Source organism: Pungitius pungitius, chromosome 4, assembly GCF_949316345.1.
Source record: "Pungitius pungitius chromosome 4, fPunPun2.1, whole genome shotgun sequence".
NCBI lineage: Eukaryota > Metazoa > Chordata > Actinopteri > Perciformes > Gasterosteidae > Pungitius > Pungitius pungitius.
The window spans coordinates 5,320,251-5,340,306 of record NC_084903.1 but is presented as its reverse complement, the minus strand read 5'-3'; the positions used below and the strand labels follow the sequence as shown (position 1 = coordinate 5,340,306).

General features: G+C 44.4%; 1 protein-coding gene across 2 annotated transcripts; it reads left to right on the top strand.

Moving 5' to 3' along the window:
• The first annotated feature begins 1,255 nt into the window (after positions 1-1,255).
• LOC119225182 (AP-2 complex subunit alpha-2-like) lies at positions 1,256-18,445 on the top strand. Of its 2 annotated transcripts, XM_062561675.1 has the most exons (23): positions 1,256-1,544; positions 2,992-3,060; positions 3,999-4,141; positions 4,275-4,468; positions 4,850-4,979; positions 5,384-5,485; positions 5,566-5,674; positions 8,354-8,504; positions 8,673-8,841; positions 9,292-9,429; positions 9,516-9,698; positions 10,227-10,324; positions 10,452-10,683; positions 11,170-11,334; positions 11,596-11,670; positions 12,141-12,271; positions 13,534-13,616; positions 13,834-13,924; positions 14,051-14,173; positions 14,263-14,379; positions 15,767-15,836; positions 16,765-16,899; positions 17,000-18,445. In XM_062561675.1, exons 1-23 carry the CDS (start codon positions 1,478-1,480, stop codon positions 17,075-17,077), a joined length of 2,853 nt encoding a protein of 950 aa, XP_062417659.1. In that variant the 5' UTR covers positions 1,256-1,477; the 3' UTR covers positions 17,078-18,445. The 2 variants fall into 2 exon arrangements, with proteins under 2 accessions (XP_062417659.1, XP_062417660.1); XM_062561676.1 differs by lacking the exon at positions 11,596-11,670.
• The last annotated feature ends 1,611 nt before the right edge of the window (positions 18,446-20,056 follow it).

Below are 20,056 nucleotides of genomic sequence, written 5' to 3'. Positions count from 1 at the left end.
ACCAGAGTGTATATAGATATAGATAGATCTATGTGTATATATATTCATGAAGTGAGAGGTGGTTGGATACAGCAACAACAACTAAACAGTTCATATTTTACTGGGTCGGCTACATTCACCTACCGTTTGTCTTCTTGTTACTTAAACATCAAGAGGCCCTATAATGTACAGTTAAATGCACAAACGTGACTATACCTCATTTCATATATATAATACAGGAATCAATTGTGCTACATTTAGGTAGGTAAAAATGGGTTATGTACACATTTGTGCGTTATGGACGGCCTGGTGACACACATCTAAAGAGGAAATACCAGCACAATATTTTCTTTATCCATATTTGATAGTTTGTGTGTTACTGTTTAAACTATGGACACTGCTGAAAAAGATAAGCTTCTTAAATAATAGATTTTTAGCAAAAAGTGTAAATGCTAAATTCCTTTGATACAAGTATATTACCCCAGGTGTTCTCTGGAAATAAATTTTAAAATGCATTTGTCATTTACAAATGTTGCTGTCAAAGCTTTTCAAGGTTGTCAATCAAGGGGGTTCAGTTTGTTTCGTGCTCATGTGTGGCGCACGGCCCTCCCTCGCGTGGGTAGTAGTTAGGTGCGCGTGCGCGCGGTGCAGTGGACATCTGGTTTCCAGTGCTGCCAACATAGCAACTGTGTTGCTAGATTTAGCAACTTTTCAGATCAAACAGCACCTAGCAACAGATTAAGCTATTTAAAAAAATGTATTTGGCAGGTGACTGAAATGCTAAAAGTGCATTGTGAGTGACACCAACAGCAGGCGGTCAGCGCGTGCACAGCAGCCTTGAGACAGCTGGAAAGAGATGCATTATTTGAGTTAAGTTGCTTGTTCAATGAAATAGCATATACCTTATTATAAGCGTGTATCTATTATTGTTGATACGTTTGGTAGCATGTTAATAAAGTACCAATAGAATGCTTAAAACTATAATTGTGACTGTGACTGTGTAGGTTTACTAGTTAATAAGAAAAAAATGCAATTGCTCAATAATGTGCAACGTGTAATTGTTTAATAATTCAATATGTTGTGTTTAAAATATCTGATCATATATAATGTGTTGTATTTACATTACTTATACAAATAGAATGTATTAATAAACAAACAAATCTTAAACTAACAAATGTCAAATCATATTTTTTAGTCGGGATGGACAGAGTATCGTTATTTTGCATTCTACGTAATGACGCAGTTTTACGTTATTACGTCATCACGTAATGACATCACAACGTCATTTAGCAACTTTTAGCAACAATTTGACGTGCCTCTAGCAACTTCCCCGGAAAATGAGTTGACAACAGTGCTGGTTGCTGTCTCGGTCACATCGCGGGACTCCCTGCCGGACATAATAGGACTTAGCGAGCTGCTGCAGCGAACTTTGAAACAAAGTTACTCCATATAGTTAGACAGTTTAAAAGTGTAAAAGAGAAGCCTCCCACTCAACAACATGCCTGCGGTTTCTAAAGGCGACGGGATGCGTGGCCTGGCAGTGTTCATCTCTGACATCAGGAACTGTAAGTGTTTGTTTATCCCCGTTACAGGCAGCTCTCTGTTAGGCTAGCAACAAGCTAGCTGCTGTAACAAGCCGACTGGCTCCGCGACCAGCGGCTTACGGGACGCGTCCTCCACGCCTGTCCCCTTTGCCCGGTTCCCCCAACGGGGACTTTAATTCACCGAGGCCGGTTTGGACGACCACCCGGTGGGCTAGCTTCAAGTGACATTAGCCGCTAGCTCCCATCGGCTAACGTCGGGTCGAAGGGCGTGGCCGCGCGGCTAACCGAAGATAACATCTAAACTGACACGTTTATTCTGCAAGTCAGCGTTTCAAGTTTGTAGTTTAGCTCCAACGGGCCGAAGGCCTCGCCGACTTCACGAAACGCGAATTACTCTATTATGTGGATAAACTGACCGCTCCGTCCTCCACGAGCACTTCAGGTAGCGTTAGCTCGTCTCTTATGATGAGCAGCGGTGTTTGTGTCGTAAAGCTCCCACAGATCCCAACGCCTCCACGCGCCCAGGACCCGGCTATCGCACCGGTATCACCGAGCAAAGTTTATTTCTACTCAACATGTCCTTTCTCCAAAGTGTTTATGGAGCATCATAAAATCATTCAGACACTCGTGCTGCTCAGTGTAGGAAATGTATTGAATTCACTCAATGCACTCCACACATATTAAGTTCATTTAAGCGTAATTTGATTCTGATCTATAATGTTATTAGGGGAAAAAACGTTAACATTTGTATTCTAGAAAGAGATGACTATTGGTCGAAGAAGACGTTGATGTCATTGACTTGTATGAGACCATTGCTTAGGCATTGTATCGTTATTGGGAATGTCACATCACAGCAATTAGGCTGCACTGATCTACGTGGTGTGTTGTCAGTAACCAGTCCAACCTTCTACATTTTACCTCAGCAAACACAGTGTTGCCATAGCTATACAGTTCAATCACTACAATGTCCACACAAGACCCGGAGAACTCTGGCAGTTTTCCATCTGACCGACACCATGAGGTTGTATCTCATTAGGTGGCCACTGACTCCACGCAGCTCCACTGTTCTCTATGGACTGCTGCAGGCAAGGTGGTTTGTTGGCCAAACAGGATGTTAGCATTACCATGGTTACCACCACCGAAAGCAAATGGGGTTCTTCCATTGGGTATAGAAGTTTCCTCTAATCGCTTGTTAAGGAGACACTTGAAGAGGAGTGTTACGGACCTGTATTATAGGACAAACTCTTATAATCGCTCTTTAAGCCAACCAGGGAACTGGAAGTGCAAAGGAGTTGACTTACTTCAAGGTCTCTGGACTCTACAATAGTCACTAAGTTGCACATTCTTTGATGAACACACAAAGTAGAGTTTATTTCTCGCAGCTCAACAAAAACAAAGGAGGATTCTGATATTGAATGTGTGATTGCAGTATGTACGTAACGCGTTAAATATCATGGTCTGTTTGCAGGTAAAAGTAAGGAGGCAGAGATAAAGAGGATAAACAAAGAACTGGCCAACATCCGTTCCAAATTTAAAGGTAGGTGAACAGATCTGACAAAACGAGGTAAACTTGAGTGATGGCCTCGTTGTCCTTCTCACAAGGAACTGGTGTGTTTGATGTTGATTTGGAATAAACACTGTTGCCTCGCAAGCTGGAGGAGGAGCACAAAATGTGAAACGAGTAGAGCCCGTGCCTCTGCCTTGCCTCTTTTCCGTTGCTTCGTAGTAATGTGTCGCTTTTTCAGCAGACCAGGACTACTTACACCCCCTGAAGTTGTAAACCTATCGGAAACAGTGACTGGCCCACGCATTCTGGCCTATGCTGTTTGTGAGACCCCCTGCGGTCCTAAATATCTAACCCAACAGCAGAAAGCTTTGTAGGAGAGAGGTTCCAGATATCGCTTGATAATGAATCAATCAATCAATCAAGCATTCGCTATAAGCATACTGCCCATTTTCTTAAACTAAGTTTAGCTCTTTTAGCCAAACCCAGTGCAGGACTCTGCTCTGGGTCAAGTCAACAAGAGGAGTGTGTACTCGCTGCTCATTTCAGTTTGCTAAGCGGTGACCCTTCATTCACTCATTTAAAGATGCACCAGCTTTTTCCACATGTACATGAACTTACCTTTGGGTTCCAATATATGTATTTTGTTACTCACTCTCTGACTTATAAATGCAAGATGTTGCTGTGATGTAAACATTCTCCTTTGTGTTGAGCTTCTACAAACACTACACAGTTTTCAGTGGGGGTGTTAAAAATGAACCATTTAATGGGCCGCTATCATTTTGCCTTATTGATGCTTGATCAGTTTAAAATTGGATGGATAACAATTCATAAAATCACCATAAAAGTGATTTAGAAGTTTCTTTCAGTTACTCCCTAGTTTGGTGTAAAAAACTCGAATGCCTGTTGTATTGATATGGTACGTCAGACCAGACATTTTCTGTTTCATTTCTTTGAACGTGTGTGAATAGGAGACAAAGCTCTCGACGGCTACAGTAAGAAAAAGTATGTCTGCAAGCTGCTCTTCATCTTTCTTCTGGGCCATGACATCGACTTTGGACACATGGAGGCTGTCAACCTGCTCAGCTCCAACAAGTACACAGAGAAACAAATTGTAAGTCGGTCCTCATGTGGATCCAGTTTTGGAAGTGGTCATGCAAATATGTTTGTGCAAAGGGGCGGGGTACAAGTAACCGTCTCCTTATTTATGGGGATATTGTGCTTTGAATAAACTTCCTGGCTTCTAGGGTTACCTGTTCATCTCAGTGCTGGTGAACTCCAACAGCGACCTGATCCGTCTCATCAACAACGGCATCAAGAATGACCTGAGCAGCCGCAACCCGACCTTCATGAACCTGGCCCTGCACTGCATTGCTAATGTGGGCAGCAGAGAAATGGCAGAGGCTTTTGCTTCTCAGATTCCCAGTATCCTGGTGGCAGGGTTTGTACATTAACATTAACAAAGTTGGGATTGTTGGGCATAGAAAACCACCACAACGTCATCAGAGGCTTGTATGCACTGTCCACACGATCAGATGCATTCATGGACTCATCGATGGAATAATCAATGAGTCCATTTTTTTTAAACCCTTTTTTCTGAATAATCCTGTCCATCGATGATCTCTTCAAAGAAACTAGACTTCCTTAAAGGGTTCAGATTGGCCAAAGTAGATAGTCGGTAATACAGTACATCGGTTACAATTCTTATGACTCGTGCGGACTGGTGATCACATCAAGATGTCAGGACCGAAAGGACACTCGTAATGATATCATTTAGAATGTATCTGGATCAATGAAGCTGCCGTTTGCTTGCCCCCATCAGGGACACGATGGACAGCGTGAAGCAGAGTGCAGCACTGTGTCTGCTGCGGCTCAACAGGACGTCACCTGACCTGGTGCCCATGGGGGAATGGACGGCACGAGTGGTCCATCTGCTCAATGACCAGCATCTGGTGAGGCTATACATGCCGCTGGTCCAGATCCCCCACACGTGCTGATTCTGAACCAGTTATGGGTGTGTAGTTGTGCAGCGGTACACAGGGGTCAGGGTTGGTTCATACCCGGGGTTTAGGAGTCATGCTGCGGCATCACAAAGGCAAACTGCGTAAGGATACCCTTCTTGGTCACTTATTTTAAACAGACTGTTGTGCAAGTGTTCAAAACAGACCCTTTTGCTGGATGTCCGCTGTAACTTTGGCTTTAAAAACACTGTGTTGCTTCTCCCTCGTCCTCGGACCATCTGGTCGATACCAAATACCAGTGTTTCCCTTCCCATTGAACAACACGCCCCCAAGTAATTGTTAGAGCCGCTTCAGTCCTAGTATTCACTGTGTTTCGTGTGTCTGTCTGTCGTCAGGGGGTGGTGACAGCGGCCGCCAGCCTCATCACCACTCTGGCCCAGAAGAGTCCTGAGGACTTCAAAACATCCGTCGCCCTGGCGGTGGCAAGGCTCAGTAGGGTGGGTGTCTCTTGATCTCACAGAGCTCAGGGAGAAGTGCAACGACCCACTGATGTGTAACCTTGTCCTCTGTTGTCCAGATCGTGACCTCGGCGTCCATCGACCTGCAGGACTACACGTACTACTTTGTTGCTGCGCCGTGGTTGTCCGTCAAATTGCTGCGCCTGCTGCAGTGCTACACTCCACCTGGTACGGTACAGTTCTGTTTATGTTCATGGATGCGCTTTGATAATAATGTCCAAAACCATTGATATTTAATGTTAATATTCTGGTTCTCCGAGTGAGAGAAGAAGTTTAATTTCAATCTCATGCTATAAATTCAGAGCTGGAATATAGGGCATGTATAGCCTAGCTTAGCATAGAGACTGCTGGGTCAACGGCCCGTCTCGCTGCCTACACATCATAAGGGCGCCATCTTTGTCAACAGGGCTAGACATTAGCGCCGCCCAACTGCCAAATGCAGGTTGAATTGGGCTGTGGCTGGTAAAGCAGTCACTCTTTCTATAGAATTCTATATCTCTCTCTATTGTTCATTGTAGAGACTGTCTCACGTTTAGTCTTTGCTTTGAGACAGTATGTCCCTCCAGTGTTGCCGTATAGACACAGAGATGGTTGAGGGGTGAAGGCAGTTATTAGTGTGTCATGAGTCATCATCCATGAACCCAGAACGCGGCAGCGATGGTTCATGGGAACCGACTAGGGGCCGCGACGACGTGCCGGCACACTTCCTTAGCTTAGCCTAGCTTAGCTGTCTCAGTTTAGCTCGCAGGCTGAATCTGCTTCAGAGAGTTAAGGGCCGATTCAAGACGTGCTTGGAGATGACGACGGGTTTAACAGCTGACCGGCAGATGTCGGCCAGGAGAGATCCACGTGGACCTGCCTGCTCTGTTTCCTAAAATAATAAACACATGCAGGGTTGCCTCACGCATTGACCGAGACACACGCATTTTAAGGGGCAGGTGCTCAACCCAAAACAAAAAGCTACCCATTTCCAAAATAATTTATGAAATTAAAAATAATAAGTAAAGAAATTTATTCTTTATAGAAATCTAAATCATTCTAGACATTTATTGTTGTTAACAAACTAACTCAAATTAAAAATGAAATAACAAACAAAACAAGGCCATATTGTATAACCAAATAATAAGTTAAGTTTATTTTTTCATTATTTAACATCAAAACTGCACTGAATAAATTAAAGGATCTTCTCAGGAGCATCCTCCTTGATGCCATCTGTTGGAAGATTTTTACTGTGATTTATTTCCATGGCAAGCCTGTTTTTTTATTATCTTCAGTTTTGAAGAGTATCTTTTGCCAGTGTACTCCTCCACAATAATAATAATATACCACAATATACCTCACCAGATTGTCATGAAGCTCAATTTAAGACCTACCTTTCATTTCAATATTTACAAAACTAATGACGTTGTCTAATTTGTAGAACAGTCAAACTGCCTTTAATTTGTCTGTATCTCTCCCTCTCTGTTCATTAAACATGACAAACGTCAGTAAACAGCTGCACATGGCTTTTGAAATCACGGATGGGGGGATTTCACATACACCGTCATTACCCGTGTGTCTGATGCTGCAGCCGTTTGGCGCTCAGCACTGCACGAGCCCCAAGTAGAGAGGGAGGGGAGGGAGGTGCGGGGCTTGTGAGTGCTGCGGAGCATGTTGGGGTGAAATTCAAATAAATGGCCCCTCAGATACCCAAACACAATGGGGGGAAATTGATGACAGAGAAAGTGAATTTTATTCTTAAATATTGAAGGCTCCAGCAGAAGGGGCACTTTTCTCATCCAGGGCAAAAGGGCAGGTGCCTGAGCACCATTCGGGGTCTATCTGTGCACATGCCTGCTGCTAACATTGTATGTATATGCTCGTTGCTAAGCAACATAGACGCGCGAACACACGTGACAGGTGGAAGGTTTTGGTACATCTTGAGGAGACGTGCTCAGTGCAAGGCAACGATGTGGGGGGGTACAGAGCAGGTGAAGGAAAACCAACTGGTGATTAAATCGTTAAAATACTAGGAGAAAAAGAAAAGACCAGTGGTCCAGTCGAGCATGGCAGGTTTATAATCTAGCCAAAAAAAATGATGTATTGTAGGACGTGTGGGAGTGAAGGGGGAACGAGCAACTTCACATTGGAAACCATAAAGGATCATGAGATTTCCATTAGCGGACAAAGACAACTAAATACCCTTTCACCAGTTATATGCAATGACCTACTCTTTGACTTGATCACTTTGAGATGTTCCCATACAAAAGGAGCTTTACACTCAGAGAGCTGAAGATTTGGTGGCTGTAAATATTTATATTGTAATGCTCATTTACAGTTGAAAGGATTGTAAATCAACTTAAAGTTAATTGTAGCGAACTGTAGAAAACTTTAATCAAATTAAAACTTAATTTAACAACTAAATTGTGCCTGGTGAAATCGCAGAGTGGCTAGTAACTGGAAAACCATTAGCCACAGTTGCTGGTGAGCAAAAATGTTAATGTCAAACCGTGTTTGTCAACCCCTCCACAAATTAGTGTGGGGGCTTTTGTGTCTGTTTTTTATTGGAAATACCAGTTGAAAAGGGGGCGCGATGATGCCCATCAACCCTCTTATCCCAGCTAGCGAGAAACGACTGCTCTACACAAAGCAGACTTGGTTGTGAGGTGCACTTGAAGCCATGTTTGGCTGATCTGGTTGAGCTCTGTGAAACAACGCAGTGTATACGGCCCTACTTCCCACCCCCTCATTACATGAGGTGACTTGATTCATTGTTGGTATAAAACGGCGGCCTCATATAGGCGTTATAATGTGAGAAGATCAGATCCTGGCTGTGAGGTTTCCAGAACATACTCTTTGTCGCTGCAGAGGATGCGGCGCTGCGAAGTCGCCTAACTGAGTGTCTGGAGACCATCCTCAACAAAGCCCAGGAGCCGCCCAAGTCCAAGAAGGTGCAGCACTCCAATGCCAAGAACGCCGTTCTGTTTGAAGCCATCGCCCTCATCATCCACTACGACAGGTTGGCAACAGTCAAGCAAAGAAAGCCTGATTAGTATTGGTGGGAATTTCCCCTTTGGGTGACTAGATGTGCTCTGAGCAAAGCGCATTTGCCTCCTACATGATGCACATCCTAAGTGTGTGTTGCCAAGGAACCCTGCTGCTAGTCCTTGTATCTTGTCTGTTGCAGCGAGCCCACCCTGTTGGTTCGAGCTTGCAACCAGCTGGGCCAGTTTCTGCAGCATCGGGAGACCAATCTCCGTTATTTGGCTCTGGAGAGCATGTGCACGCTGGCCAGCTCTGAGTTTTCCCACGAGGCCGTGAAGACGCACATAGACACTGTGATCAAATCTCTCAAGGCGAGTCCTCCTTCAGCTGAGGGTCTTTTGATGCTTGATGTGGAAATGGGGAATCCTGGTCGGGTCCTTTGGTTTTTTGGGGGGGGGATTTTGTTATCCATCCAGCAACTAAGCTCAAGTCTTAAAGGGGCCACTGGAATTGATTTGTACTTTTTCAGTAGTTATTTATGATCACTGTACCGATAGTTGCCTCCAAGTTGTGGGTTTGAGCAAATCATTTGGACATATACATATATGTTTTGTAAACCTGTCCAGGTATTCGGTTATGAAATCTCCACGCGACATGAATGCTATGTCTTTACACAGATTGGGTATAAAGATGTATTACTCGCAGTAATACCCCTTTCTGCAAAAGCCTGGATTTATTTAGCAATTTGGTCGAATCCATCCAGGCTGCAGTAGTATATAAGTAGCTACAGCTGATTATGTCCCTGTTGCTTTTCCATCCAGACGGAACGTGACGTGAGCGTTCGCCAGCGGGCCGTGGATCTGCTCTACGCCATGTGCGACCGCAGCAACTCCAAGCAGGTCGTGGCGGAGATGCTGAGCTACCTGGAGAATGCGGACTACTCCATCAGAGAGGAGATAGTGGGTCACCAGCACAGGCCTCTCCACCATTGGGCTCCCAACCCTGTGCGCCTCCCTCCCTCAGCCGCTCGCTTTGTCTCCCTCAGGTGCTCAAGGTGGCCATCCTGGCGGAGAAATACGCCGTGGATTATACCTGGTACGTGGACACCATTCTCAACCTCATCCGCGTCGCCGGCGACTACGTCAGCGAGGAGGTGTGGTACCGCGTCATCCAGATCGTCATTAACCGGGATGACGTCCAAGGCTACGCAGCCAAGACCGTGTTTGAGGTGAAGATTGATGCCGTCACAGAGGACACACTCATCGGTGTCTTAGCAAGCGTGTCCAGGAGGATACAATGTAGCGCCTACTATGCGGAAAGCCATATTTGTTGCCAACCCATTTCAGCATCATCCTCCCACTTTCTCTTTGGGGTGCACATTTAACAACAGACATGTCTTTTCCCCCCCATCATTCTACAGGCAGTTCAGACAAACCAGTGTGATAGTGCAGGAACTCTGAATGTCATGAGGGCTTTTCTTGTTATAGACGGTTACAATAGACCCCTAATCAGACTTTTTTCAATTTGGGAAGCATCCCATGATGCTCTTTTAAAAACATTATTACATTACTTGGAGACCAGTGTTTTAGCCCAACTAAGAAACCATCTACGAGGCTTCCCTTTGAGAACCAGTGAGGGGTTGTCTTCTTGTTGATACAGCATGTGAGGTCACATGGGCTGTTCTAGTGTACAAGCATACGTGTTGTAGCTATCGATGTATACTCCTAATGCTGTCATGCTTTGTGAACACTTGCAGGCGCTGCAGGCTCCCGCCTGCCACGAGAACCTGGTCAAGGTGGGGGGTTACATCCTGGGAGAGTTTGGCAATCTTATTGCTGGTGACTCGCGCTCCAGGTAAACACGACCCTTTCAGGTTTTGAATGGGTTCTGCAAGAGGTGTGCAGCCATGCAAATGGTTTTGTGAAAAGCAGAACATATGGACTTCAATGTGTCTCTGTCTGCTCTTGGTCTCCTCCTCCAGCCCTCTGGTCCAGTTCGATCTCCTCCACTCCAAGTTCCACCTGTGCTCTGTGCCAACGCGGGCGCTGCTGCTGTCGGCCTACATAAAGTTCATTAACTTGTTTCCAGAGGTAAAGGCCACGATCCAAGACGTCCTGCGCTCAGACAGCCAGCTCCGCAACGCCGACGTGGAGCTTCAGCAGAGAGCCATCGAGTACCTGAGGCTCAGCTGCATCGCCAGCACCGACATACTGGTCAGTGACTGCTCTGTCTCTCTCACATGCACACAGGGACATACGAGCATTCACATACTCACTACAGGGGGGAAGATTCAGCTTGATGCATCCATTTGTTTTTCCATTCAGTTGTTCTTCTTGTGCCAGATACATGGGCCATTGTTCCAATTACTTTTTCTGTCCAGCTCCCGTTTGGAGATACAAATACTTTTGTTCCCTCTTTTATTTTCACCTGCTACACAGATTACCCCAGTTCACAGTGGTGGCATTAAAAAAGCCCTCCTCCACTTTTTGATCAGATTGACTTGTAACATTAGTTCACAGCCACCATTCATTTTGAACAGTGTTATTAGTTTTTAATATGTTTTAGAAGTGACTTGTAAGACCCCTTTGTATCCCACTATGTGGGGCAGTATGATTTTATGGCTGTTTGCACACTGGTGCAGTGGCTGTCTGCCTTGCCCATGTTTCATTTACACAGTTCTGTCTCCGTGTCTCCCACAGGCCACGGTCTTAGAAGAGATGCCTCCGTTCCCAGAGAGAGAGTCGTCGATCCTGGCAAAGCTGAAGAGGAAGAAGGGCCCAGGAAACCTGCCCGACATCGACGATGCCCGTTGGAATGTGAACGGCAGCGCCGAGCACAGCGAGATCTCTGAAGGCACGGACAAGGTAACTGCTAGGAGCTGAGCTTATTCTTCAAACACCCAGCCAAGTAAGGTCACAAGTTCCTCTTACAAATGATTACGTTTAAGAAGCTCTGACTGTGTCCATTCATATAACCTGCCTTCATCAAACAGACGCTATGCTTAAAATCCTCTTCTTTTCGCTTTTCCTGGTTCTTTACCTTTATTGGTCTTCTCTCCTTCCCTGTCTTCCCTCCTCTGTCGCTGTTTTCCTCTTTCTGTTCTTTTCTTGGGCTTTCTCCATCAGTTTTCTCCTTCACTGATGACCAACAGACCCCGCCCTGCCTCTTCTAGTCCCACCCTGCTTGGTGCTGGGCCCATGGTACCGCGATAGCTGGATAAGATATACATGTGTCATAAGTTATTAAATGATTCATTTTCACCAGAGTGGCAGGCAGACATTTCTCTTGTTCCCAGCATTATATCAGTTAAGTTCCTTCCTCTAACTGTGTTCTTATTCACACAAACCTACCCTGAAGTTTTGATTGCTGGCAGTTATACGGTTCTGACAAATGAATCTCAGCCCGCTACACTACAGTTCAAAGTCAATAGATATTTAGAGCTACAGAGGGCTAAAGTCATGGGACTACACGGTAATAAGAGTTTTGGTATTCTTCACCCTCTCACCTCCTTGAGTGTGTTTACGATATGATTCTTCAGCCAATAGTGAGATTAGTGGGTCAGTGAATTAAATTAAGGATTTATATGAAGTAAATAATACATCTGTGGAGATATTGGTGCAGATGTCCAAACTACATGTTAAAGTGCATGTTTCCTGATATGTCCTCCCAGGGTTCCCACCCCTTCACAGATCTGCTCAATCTGAACTCCACCCCTTCATCCGGAGCCAGTCTGCTTGTTGATGTCTTGTTGGACAGCTCCACCCCGTCATCCACAGATGTGTCTGAGGACAACTTCTCCAGGTGGGTCCCTATTGGGAACTAGGTTGGAGCAGAACGTGGGGTTTCATGTGCTCATGAGTAATGCACATTCCATTAAGTGTTACATGACAGAAGAGAAAAAGAATTACTCAAAATCCAAACCACAAAGGCGTCTGTATCCTAAATCACACCTTGCATTCTCCAAATGAAACTACAGAGTGTCCTGTATCATGTCTCCGTGCGGTGATGTGTTTTTGGGGTCTTATATTGAGTACCAGTCGAAAGTTACGTCCATCTGAGAAATCAGTACTGCTGGAAAGGGAATTTCTTCCAATTTAGCGAAAACGTACCCTATCAATGCGTTTTGGGCCTTTAAGAATTCAAAGGTATTGCTCTCCTCCGAAGATGATGCGTGGTGGGGCCCCAGTCAGGAGACTAGAGGAGGGCGGCTGCTTTGGCTTAAATGTTTCCCTGGTTTCACCAGCCTTTTCCTGTCAGAGAAGTGATGCCTTTTTAGAGGAAAGTATTCTAGATTAGAAGCCAATAACAATAATTCACCCTCCTTGAATGTTTCTCATTTTGTTGCTTTTATACATTAAATCACGTCACTATAATTGCAATATGAAAGCATTCATGTCAAATTAAAAGATAAAAAAACATTTACAAGATATGATTGTATTGTAAAATAAGAGTTTCCATTAATATTCACGCTCTTGAAGGTGGCTGATCTTATTCAACAAATGTCCAGCTGGTTGATGCCAGCAGAGTCAAAGAGTGGATTCCAGTTGCTGTGTCTATTGAGCACTTGTGTCCGGGAGGATCAGTATTCCAGCTACACAAAGACAAAAGAACAACAACACACCTTGGACCACTCTCGGCCATCCGACTGTACACAAGGACCTAGAGCACAAACTGTTGAAAGACAAGGGGATGGTTTTGGAGTGGCCAAGTCAAAGCCCCCATCTCAACCAAAGGAGAATGTGTGGCTGGACAACCTGACTCCGCTTGAGCTGTTCTTCAAGGAACAAATTGAGAAACTTACCAGAAAAAAGGAGTCCTGATGTGGCAGCCTGATTTGAGACGCATCCACACAAACTCAGTGCAGCCAAACGTGTTTCTACTAAATACTAACCGCATCATATTTTTTAGGAGGGCCTTTCTAAAATCAGTAATGCTATTCTGGCCCGCACTGGTAGCAAAGAGAAAATAAGCTCACCTGGAACATTCCCTGAGTCGTGTGGGGGAGGAACACACAGGGGGCTGCTACTCTTTGGCCTACGTTTGTAACTGTGTTTGATTTGCAGGTTTGTTTGTAAGAACAACGGCGTTATCTTTGAAAACCAGCTGCTGCAGATTGGACTGAAGTCTGAGTACAGGCAGAACCTGGGTGAGTGGCTGCAGCCCAGTACTTGACTCCAATGTGCTCCTGTGGAATCTCATCAGACAGCAGTGTTTAAGGATACTTCGGACAGGCTAGCATGGGAAATTAAGATTCTATGACCACTGTCGCCTCACTGTGTGGAGTCTGAGGATGGAGATGGCCCTTTAAATGGAGGCTAGTGACTGAAAGAATGAACTTGATAGTAATGATCTATCTCTCACAGGTCGCATCTATGTGTTCTTTGGCAACAAGACATCCACCCAGTTCCTCGGCTTCTCGTCATCAGTAACCTGCAGTGACACTCTCAGGACTCATATCCTTCCGCTGCCTAGTAGCTCTGTTTCCAGCCCACAGGGACGCCCTGCATTCTAAGGAACCAAGAACAATCACTTGAATGTATGCTAGTGTTGTTTGTGTCTCCTTGACCCATCGTGTCCACAGCTGAATATCCATGCCAAGCCGGTCGATCCCACGGTAGAAGGCGGGGCTCAGCTGCAGCAGATCCTCAACATCGAGTGTGTGTCAGATTTCACTGACGCTCCCGTACTGGACATCCAGTTCAGGTCGGTGTCTGGATGCGTACTTTGTCCTTCCCACGTTTAGGTTAGCTCCATGTGCTAATGTGTGTCTGTGTGTGTGTGTGTGAGAACAGATACGGCGGGGCTCTTCAGAACATTGCGGTGAAACTCCCTGTGATGCTGAACAAGTTTTTTCAGCCCACAGAGATGATATCCCAGGACTTCTTCCAACGCTGGAAGCAGCTCGCACTGTAAGGCTCAGTGTGCGATATCCTAGTTCCCATCAGCTGTTCTTTCATTGTTTGAAATCTTGATCAATACATACAATGTTCATCAGAATGTCAATTTTTAAAGGGACGATTCACCCCAAAATCCCAAATTCATATTTGGCCTGTTAATTTTTTTTTTTTCTTAGCTGGGTGTAGCTGTAACAGTAGCTGTGGGGGGGCATGTAAGAGCGACTCCCATTTGGTTCTGACGTACAAGAACCATTAAAAATCACAGGAGTTTTTGGGTCTGGAGACTCTCCATTTACCCAAATGAACGTGTAGAACAGGGGTGTCAAACTCATTTCAGGTTCGGGCCAGATACTGCCGACTTCGACCGAACGCGGGCCACTGACGATCCGCGCGAACGGCTAAAGGGCGGGGGGGGCTAGCGCTGGCGGTCCGACCGATGGTTCGCTGACCTCGGGACGTATGCACTCCAGTGGCGGACCGTTTACTCTGCGATCTCCTTAAAGTGTCTCTGCTCTGCTCACTGAAGCAAAACAATACGTGGACAATAAATATCAGAGCCAAGAGCAGCGAGTGTAGTCACTTACTGCTGCTAACACATCCCGTCAGACCAGGATTATTTATTTATATCCGTTAATGAACTTTTCTCCTCTTGTTACCCTGGTAAGCGCTGTCATTCTTACTATGAAAATCTACGTATTTCCGGTTTAGCGGCTACGCTTCGTATTTTCATTTTATGGGAAAAACCACAAAAAGAATTAACGGAGTAAAAAGTTGTTTTTACGGTAAAAGGGACGATAAGGTACACAACGAAAGTTGACACAAGTGGTATGTAATACAGACTGTGAGGCGCGCTTTCGCAGGCCCGCGAATGCGCGTTGACACACGGAGAGTGCATTGTGGGATTTGTAGTATTATGGTGATGCGTGCGATATACCGGCGGGACAGCTCTAATAGTAAATAAATTTGATCATGCGGGCCAAAGATAATTCATTCACGGGCCGGATATGGCCCGCGGGCCATGAGTTTGACACTTGTGGTGTAGAAACTTTAAAAAAGTGGAATTTTCATTATATGTCCTCTTTAAACTGAACACGAGCCACCTCTATTCGGGATCCGTTTCCAAGTCTGCCTGTCCTGAACCTTGTTCATCTCATTTTTACATGGTTTCATCCTGTGTTTTTTTCAGTGGCAGATTTATTCAGCTGTAACTAATTCAGAGCAAAACTCCTCTCTTCATGTGAGTGGAAGGGGAGTTTCTGTAGTTTCCTCTCCATCTCCTCTGTGGAATGAGGATTGTGAAAGTGCACTTCTAGGTCCCACATAAAGGTCAAACCATGCACAAATAGGTCATATGCATACTAGCATTGTATACTAGTGATTATCTTATCTATGTCCTCAGGCCTCAGCAAGAGGTTCAAACAATCTTCAAAGCCAAACACCCAATGGACAGAGATGTTACCAATGCCAAGGTAAAACACTTGATGCTCACCAACATTCCTTCATTGACTAAATCTGCATGAAGTGATGGTTTATAACACAGAATTTGGATCTCCTTTCTTCTGAAATGACTATGCTCTTTTTGGATTAGTTATCTTTTTGTTATTGTGCACTGTGTAATTCCTTAGACAAAGTGGGATGTTTAAGGAACTCTGCAGGTATCTGTATACCAATAGAATGAATGCTATTTGGTTATATGTCATTTAGTGACTCGTCAGCATGAAGGGATTGGGACATCTCTTTAATAGTTGGTGGGCCATGGTCATTGTTGCCCCGCTGAGGAGATTTTCCAGTAATTTGAATAAAGTTCCCACAAGATCTTACAAGATAAGTGTTTGTTAGTACCAAAACAAAAACCTACTCCTTTTTTCCTGTCTGCATGTCTGATAACTTGCTTCCTCTTGACTTTTCAACCGTATCCACATCGGTTAGTCCCCGACTTAAGGACTAAAATGGATTATGTTCGCGTATGGAAATGATTGTAGTGTATTGAGGATTCTGTAAACTTAAATATCCTCCACAATAACTCTGAATTAGTGATGTGCATTAATGAGATCTGCATTCTTTGAGAAGGAGAGAGAGGAGCTCCGTGTCCCCCGGCAGTCTAGGCCTAGAGCAGCTTATCCTAGGGCTGGTCCAACTCAACCTGAGCCAGCCCTACCTATAAGCATTATCATGGAGGAAAGTTTTAAGCTTCATCTTAAATGAGCTGACTGTCTGCCCCCCGGACTGAAAGTGGAAGCTGGTTCCACAAAAGAGGAGCTTGATAACTGAAGGCTCTTGATCCCATCCTCCTTTTTAAGGCTGTAGGAACCACAAGTAGCTCAGCATCTATGGAGCGCAGCTCTCCTGTAGGGTGACGGAAATGAAAGTTTGTCTCTCCTGTAACTTATTTTGTAGATCATAGGGTTTGGTGTTGCTCTGCTGGATGGGGTGGATCCCAATCCCACAAACTTTGTTGGAGCCGGAGTCCTTCACACTAAGAGCACTCAGGTGGGCTGCCTCCTCCGACTGGAGCCCAACGCGCAAGCAGAGGTAAAGACACACACACACACACACACACACACACACATTTATCCTTGTATTGAACCTTGATATAGCTGGTCTCAACCTTCTGTGTGTGTTTCCTATTCAGATGTACCGTCTCACCCTACGGACCAGCAGGGAGTCTGTGTCCCAGCGACTGTGTGATCTCCTCTCCGACCAGTTTTAGACTCCTCACAGCACCTGCCACTGTCCTTGTCTCTTTAGATAGAATTATGCTATTGTACAGTGTAAATTCTTTTCTTTTTTTATTTGACTAACTCCACATGTAAATGAAGTGAAACATAGCTTTACTAATCTATCACTGCTTTAAACCTGCCTTGTGTGCTCGCACTGAGCCCCTCAGCCCAGATGTTGCAGGCTGTGTAAAAAGGCTTCTCCAGTGGATCAATAGTCTCTGGTGTCATTGCTCAGGTACTGCTGCTCCCATTCAGACTTCTTGAAGAGTTGGCTTGAAGCATTAATGAGATTGAGTTGGTTAGAAGTCTCGGTGGCATTGTAAGCTTACCAGTGGTCTCAGTGATGAAACCAGTTGTTGTGATGGCCTTTCGTCACACTTATGGATGCACAGAAATGGGAAGCTTTAAATGACTTCTCGATCCTTTTTTGCACTTGATTGTTAAAAAAATGTATCCCATATGTCGAGCTGTGGAAGCCCTGAGGGGGACAGAATTGTGGGGGGGATCATTTTTCAAACACTGATCCAAATAGTTTTTTTCTCCTGCGCTTACATTTTTTGGGCTAATATAATCTTTCCTTAATGCTTTTGGATTTGTGTATGAAATTGGTGAAAAAAAAAAGGTTTTGCCTTTCAAAAATACCCATTTTGGTCGCGGGCGTGCACCACTACTTCCTGTTCTAATGAGGACTGAAGGTTGAAATGAACCCTTCAAAGGGTTGTGGACTCCTCAGAGGCCTGTCACGGACACACTTAGACGAGATCATCACTTCAGTGTCACAATTCTCAATTTCTTTCACTAATTTTACTTGTCTATCATCTCAGGAGAAAAAGCTTTGCTTTGCATTGTGGTATATTGATTTGAACAAAAAAAAGCATGCTCCAGATTTTTGTTGATGGAACTTTTTGTGCTACACATGCATGACGTTTACGTGTATCATTCAGGCACTCTGATCTAAAACGGGAATGTAAAAACAATTTATAACACTAGGTAGCAAAGTGAATCTGTGTGATTGGGTTCCCACAATGCGGAGTGTGATGTCACTTATTCCCTCGGCGCTGGTGGTACCTGCAGCATCTTGTAAAAAGAGAAACCAGCAGAGGGGTGCAACTGGACCGGTCCCCAGTGCTGTCAGTCTACTTAGTCCAGGTGGTGCCTGATAGGACCAGCCGTCGTATGTCATGTATACTTTCACCCTAATGAACTTCTTCACAGAACACTGCCAAACTGGTAACGTTTCTACATTTCAATAATGTATGGTGTATCTTCTGTTTTATAAAAAGTGTACTTTTATCATGATCCTTGATTGTGTGTTTGATGCTTGACATAAAAACCACTGTTGTGGAGTACCGGGCAGACCACGAGCTCACTGTGCTCAATCAGAAATGGTCATAAACATTGAGAAGAAAAAAAAAACTTTTGCACTTTTTTTATTTGTGCTGAAATATTTAAATATTGTCAGGGAAATTAGGAATGTTAGGAATACCTGCAACGGTCCTAGTCGTGACCTAAGGAGCTGCACTCATGTTTCCTTGTTGAGGTGGTGGGCCCACGGCCAGCGTCCCCTTTGTGTTTATCAGAGGATCACCGAGGGTTCAAGTACTACAACGATCCTGGTGCCTCGATGGTTGCACCAGTTTGCTACCAATCCAATCCACGCACAGTCGTTACCGTTCAGCCACGAGCAGCGCTGCTGGTGAGGCCCAGGCGCTTCCCAATGAATCCCACTCGGTGTTCTTTGGGCAGCTCGTATGGGATCTCAACCCTACTTGACATGTCTTTATTGAAAGCCTTAAGTCCAAAACTGGGACTATGGCCAAAGAGGGTCAGCATTTAATATACAAAGTGCAAAAGAATATGAACATGTCTATGGGCAACATTGTTTCATGTAGATAGACATGTCTTCATAAGACGATGAACACTGAAAGATACTGAACAACATAGTCACAGCTGAGTCCACTACCAGGACGTGACTTCACCCAACTGTATCCACCTTATTGTTCAAACTTATTTCCAGCAAAACATTAAAGTGTCCACATCAGTTTTTATGCTAAACCAAAACTAGAGACAATATACAGTATTTCTGTTTAGATCGAACCAGCTTTGATGGTACCAGCCTCGTCTTGTACAAGAATCTCTTGTTGTAGTATTTCTTGTGGATGAAGAAGTACTTCAATGTCAGTTCTTCACTGATACTTACATTAAGTACTATTAAGCAGATTTTTAAATGATATTCTATTGCTAGAAGTGTTATCAGCTGTAGTACTAATACTATTAGTCATAGTATTTGGAGTAGTAGTTGTCATATTAATAGCACTAGAAATACTAGTATTGATAGTAATAGTAGTTTCATTGGTAGTGTCACTACTACTGGTAGTGATAGTATTTCTATTATTTTAGAACTAATACCACCAGTAAGTGTTTATAGTATTAATAGCAATTGGAATACTATTAGTAATGGTAGTGGCAGTATCAGTTGTGGAAGTATGTCCTCTGTAAGACCTGAATACCTTCAGGTACGCACTCCGCCGGTGTGTGAGTTTGACATGTCGAACACTTCCAATTCCTCACTGTAGCTCTCTACATAGACACCCATATTAATGTCAGAAGAGGACTGAAAAACTAATAAAACAATCAGCGATTATAAAAAAACTAGAATAGATATGGTTTCTGAATGCGTTCTCATTTATTTTTATTAACGTGCATCACTTGTCACTATTGCTCTCACCAGTTTGGTTTTAAACTCTCCTTTTGCAGATGTTTAGATCGGTGGTCCGAAACTTTTACCTCATGGACCATTTTCAATATTTTGCGGAAGACGGTCCGACGGGGTATAATCACGTCGAAATACCCCAGACGGACCGACTGGGTTAGGTGGGGAGGGGGGTGCGCTGGTGGGCGAAACTGCGCAGTGGGGAGTGAACAATTGTGAACTGACTAAATTGTGATCAGGGCGATTTATAAAGTCC

What these genes read in the sequence shown, in the direction of transcription:
- LOC119225182 (XM_062561675.1), top strand. Translation starts at nt 1,478, where the DNA reads ATGCCTGCGGTTTCTAAAGGCGACGGGATGCGTGGCCTGGCAGTGTTC. An exon ending in AGTACACAGAGAAACAAATT is followed by an intron (nt 4,142 to 4,274) that starts GTAAGTCGGTCC and finishes CCTGGCTTCTAG; the next exon opens with GGTTACCTGTTCATCTCAGT. An exon ending in AGTGACACTCTCAGGACTCA is followed by an intron (nt 13,925 to 14,050) that starts TATCCTTCCGCT and finishes ATCGTGTCCACA; the next exon opens with GCTGAATATCCATGCCAAGC.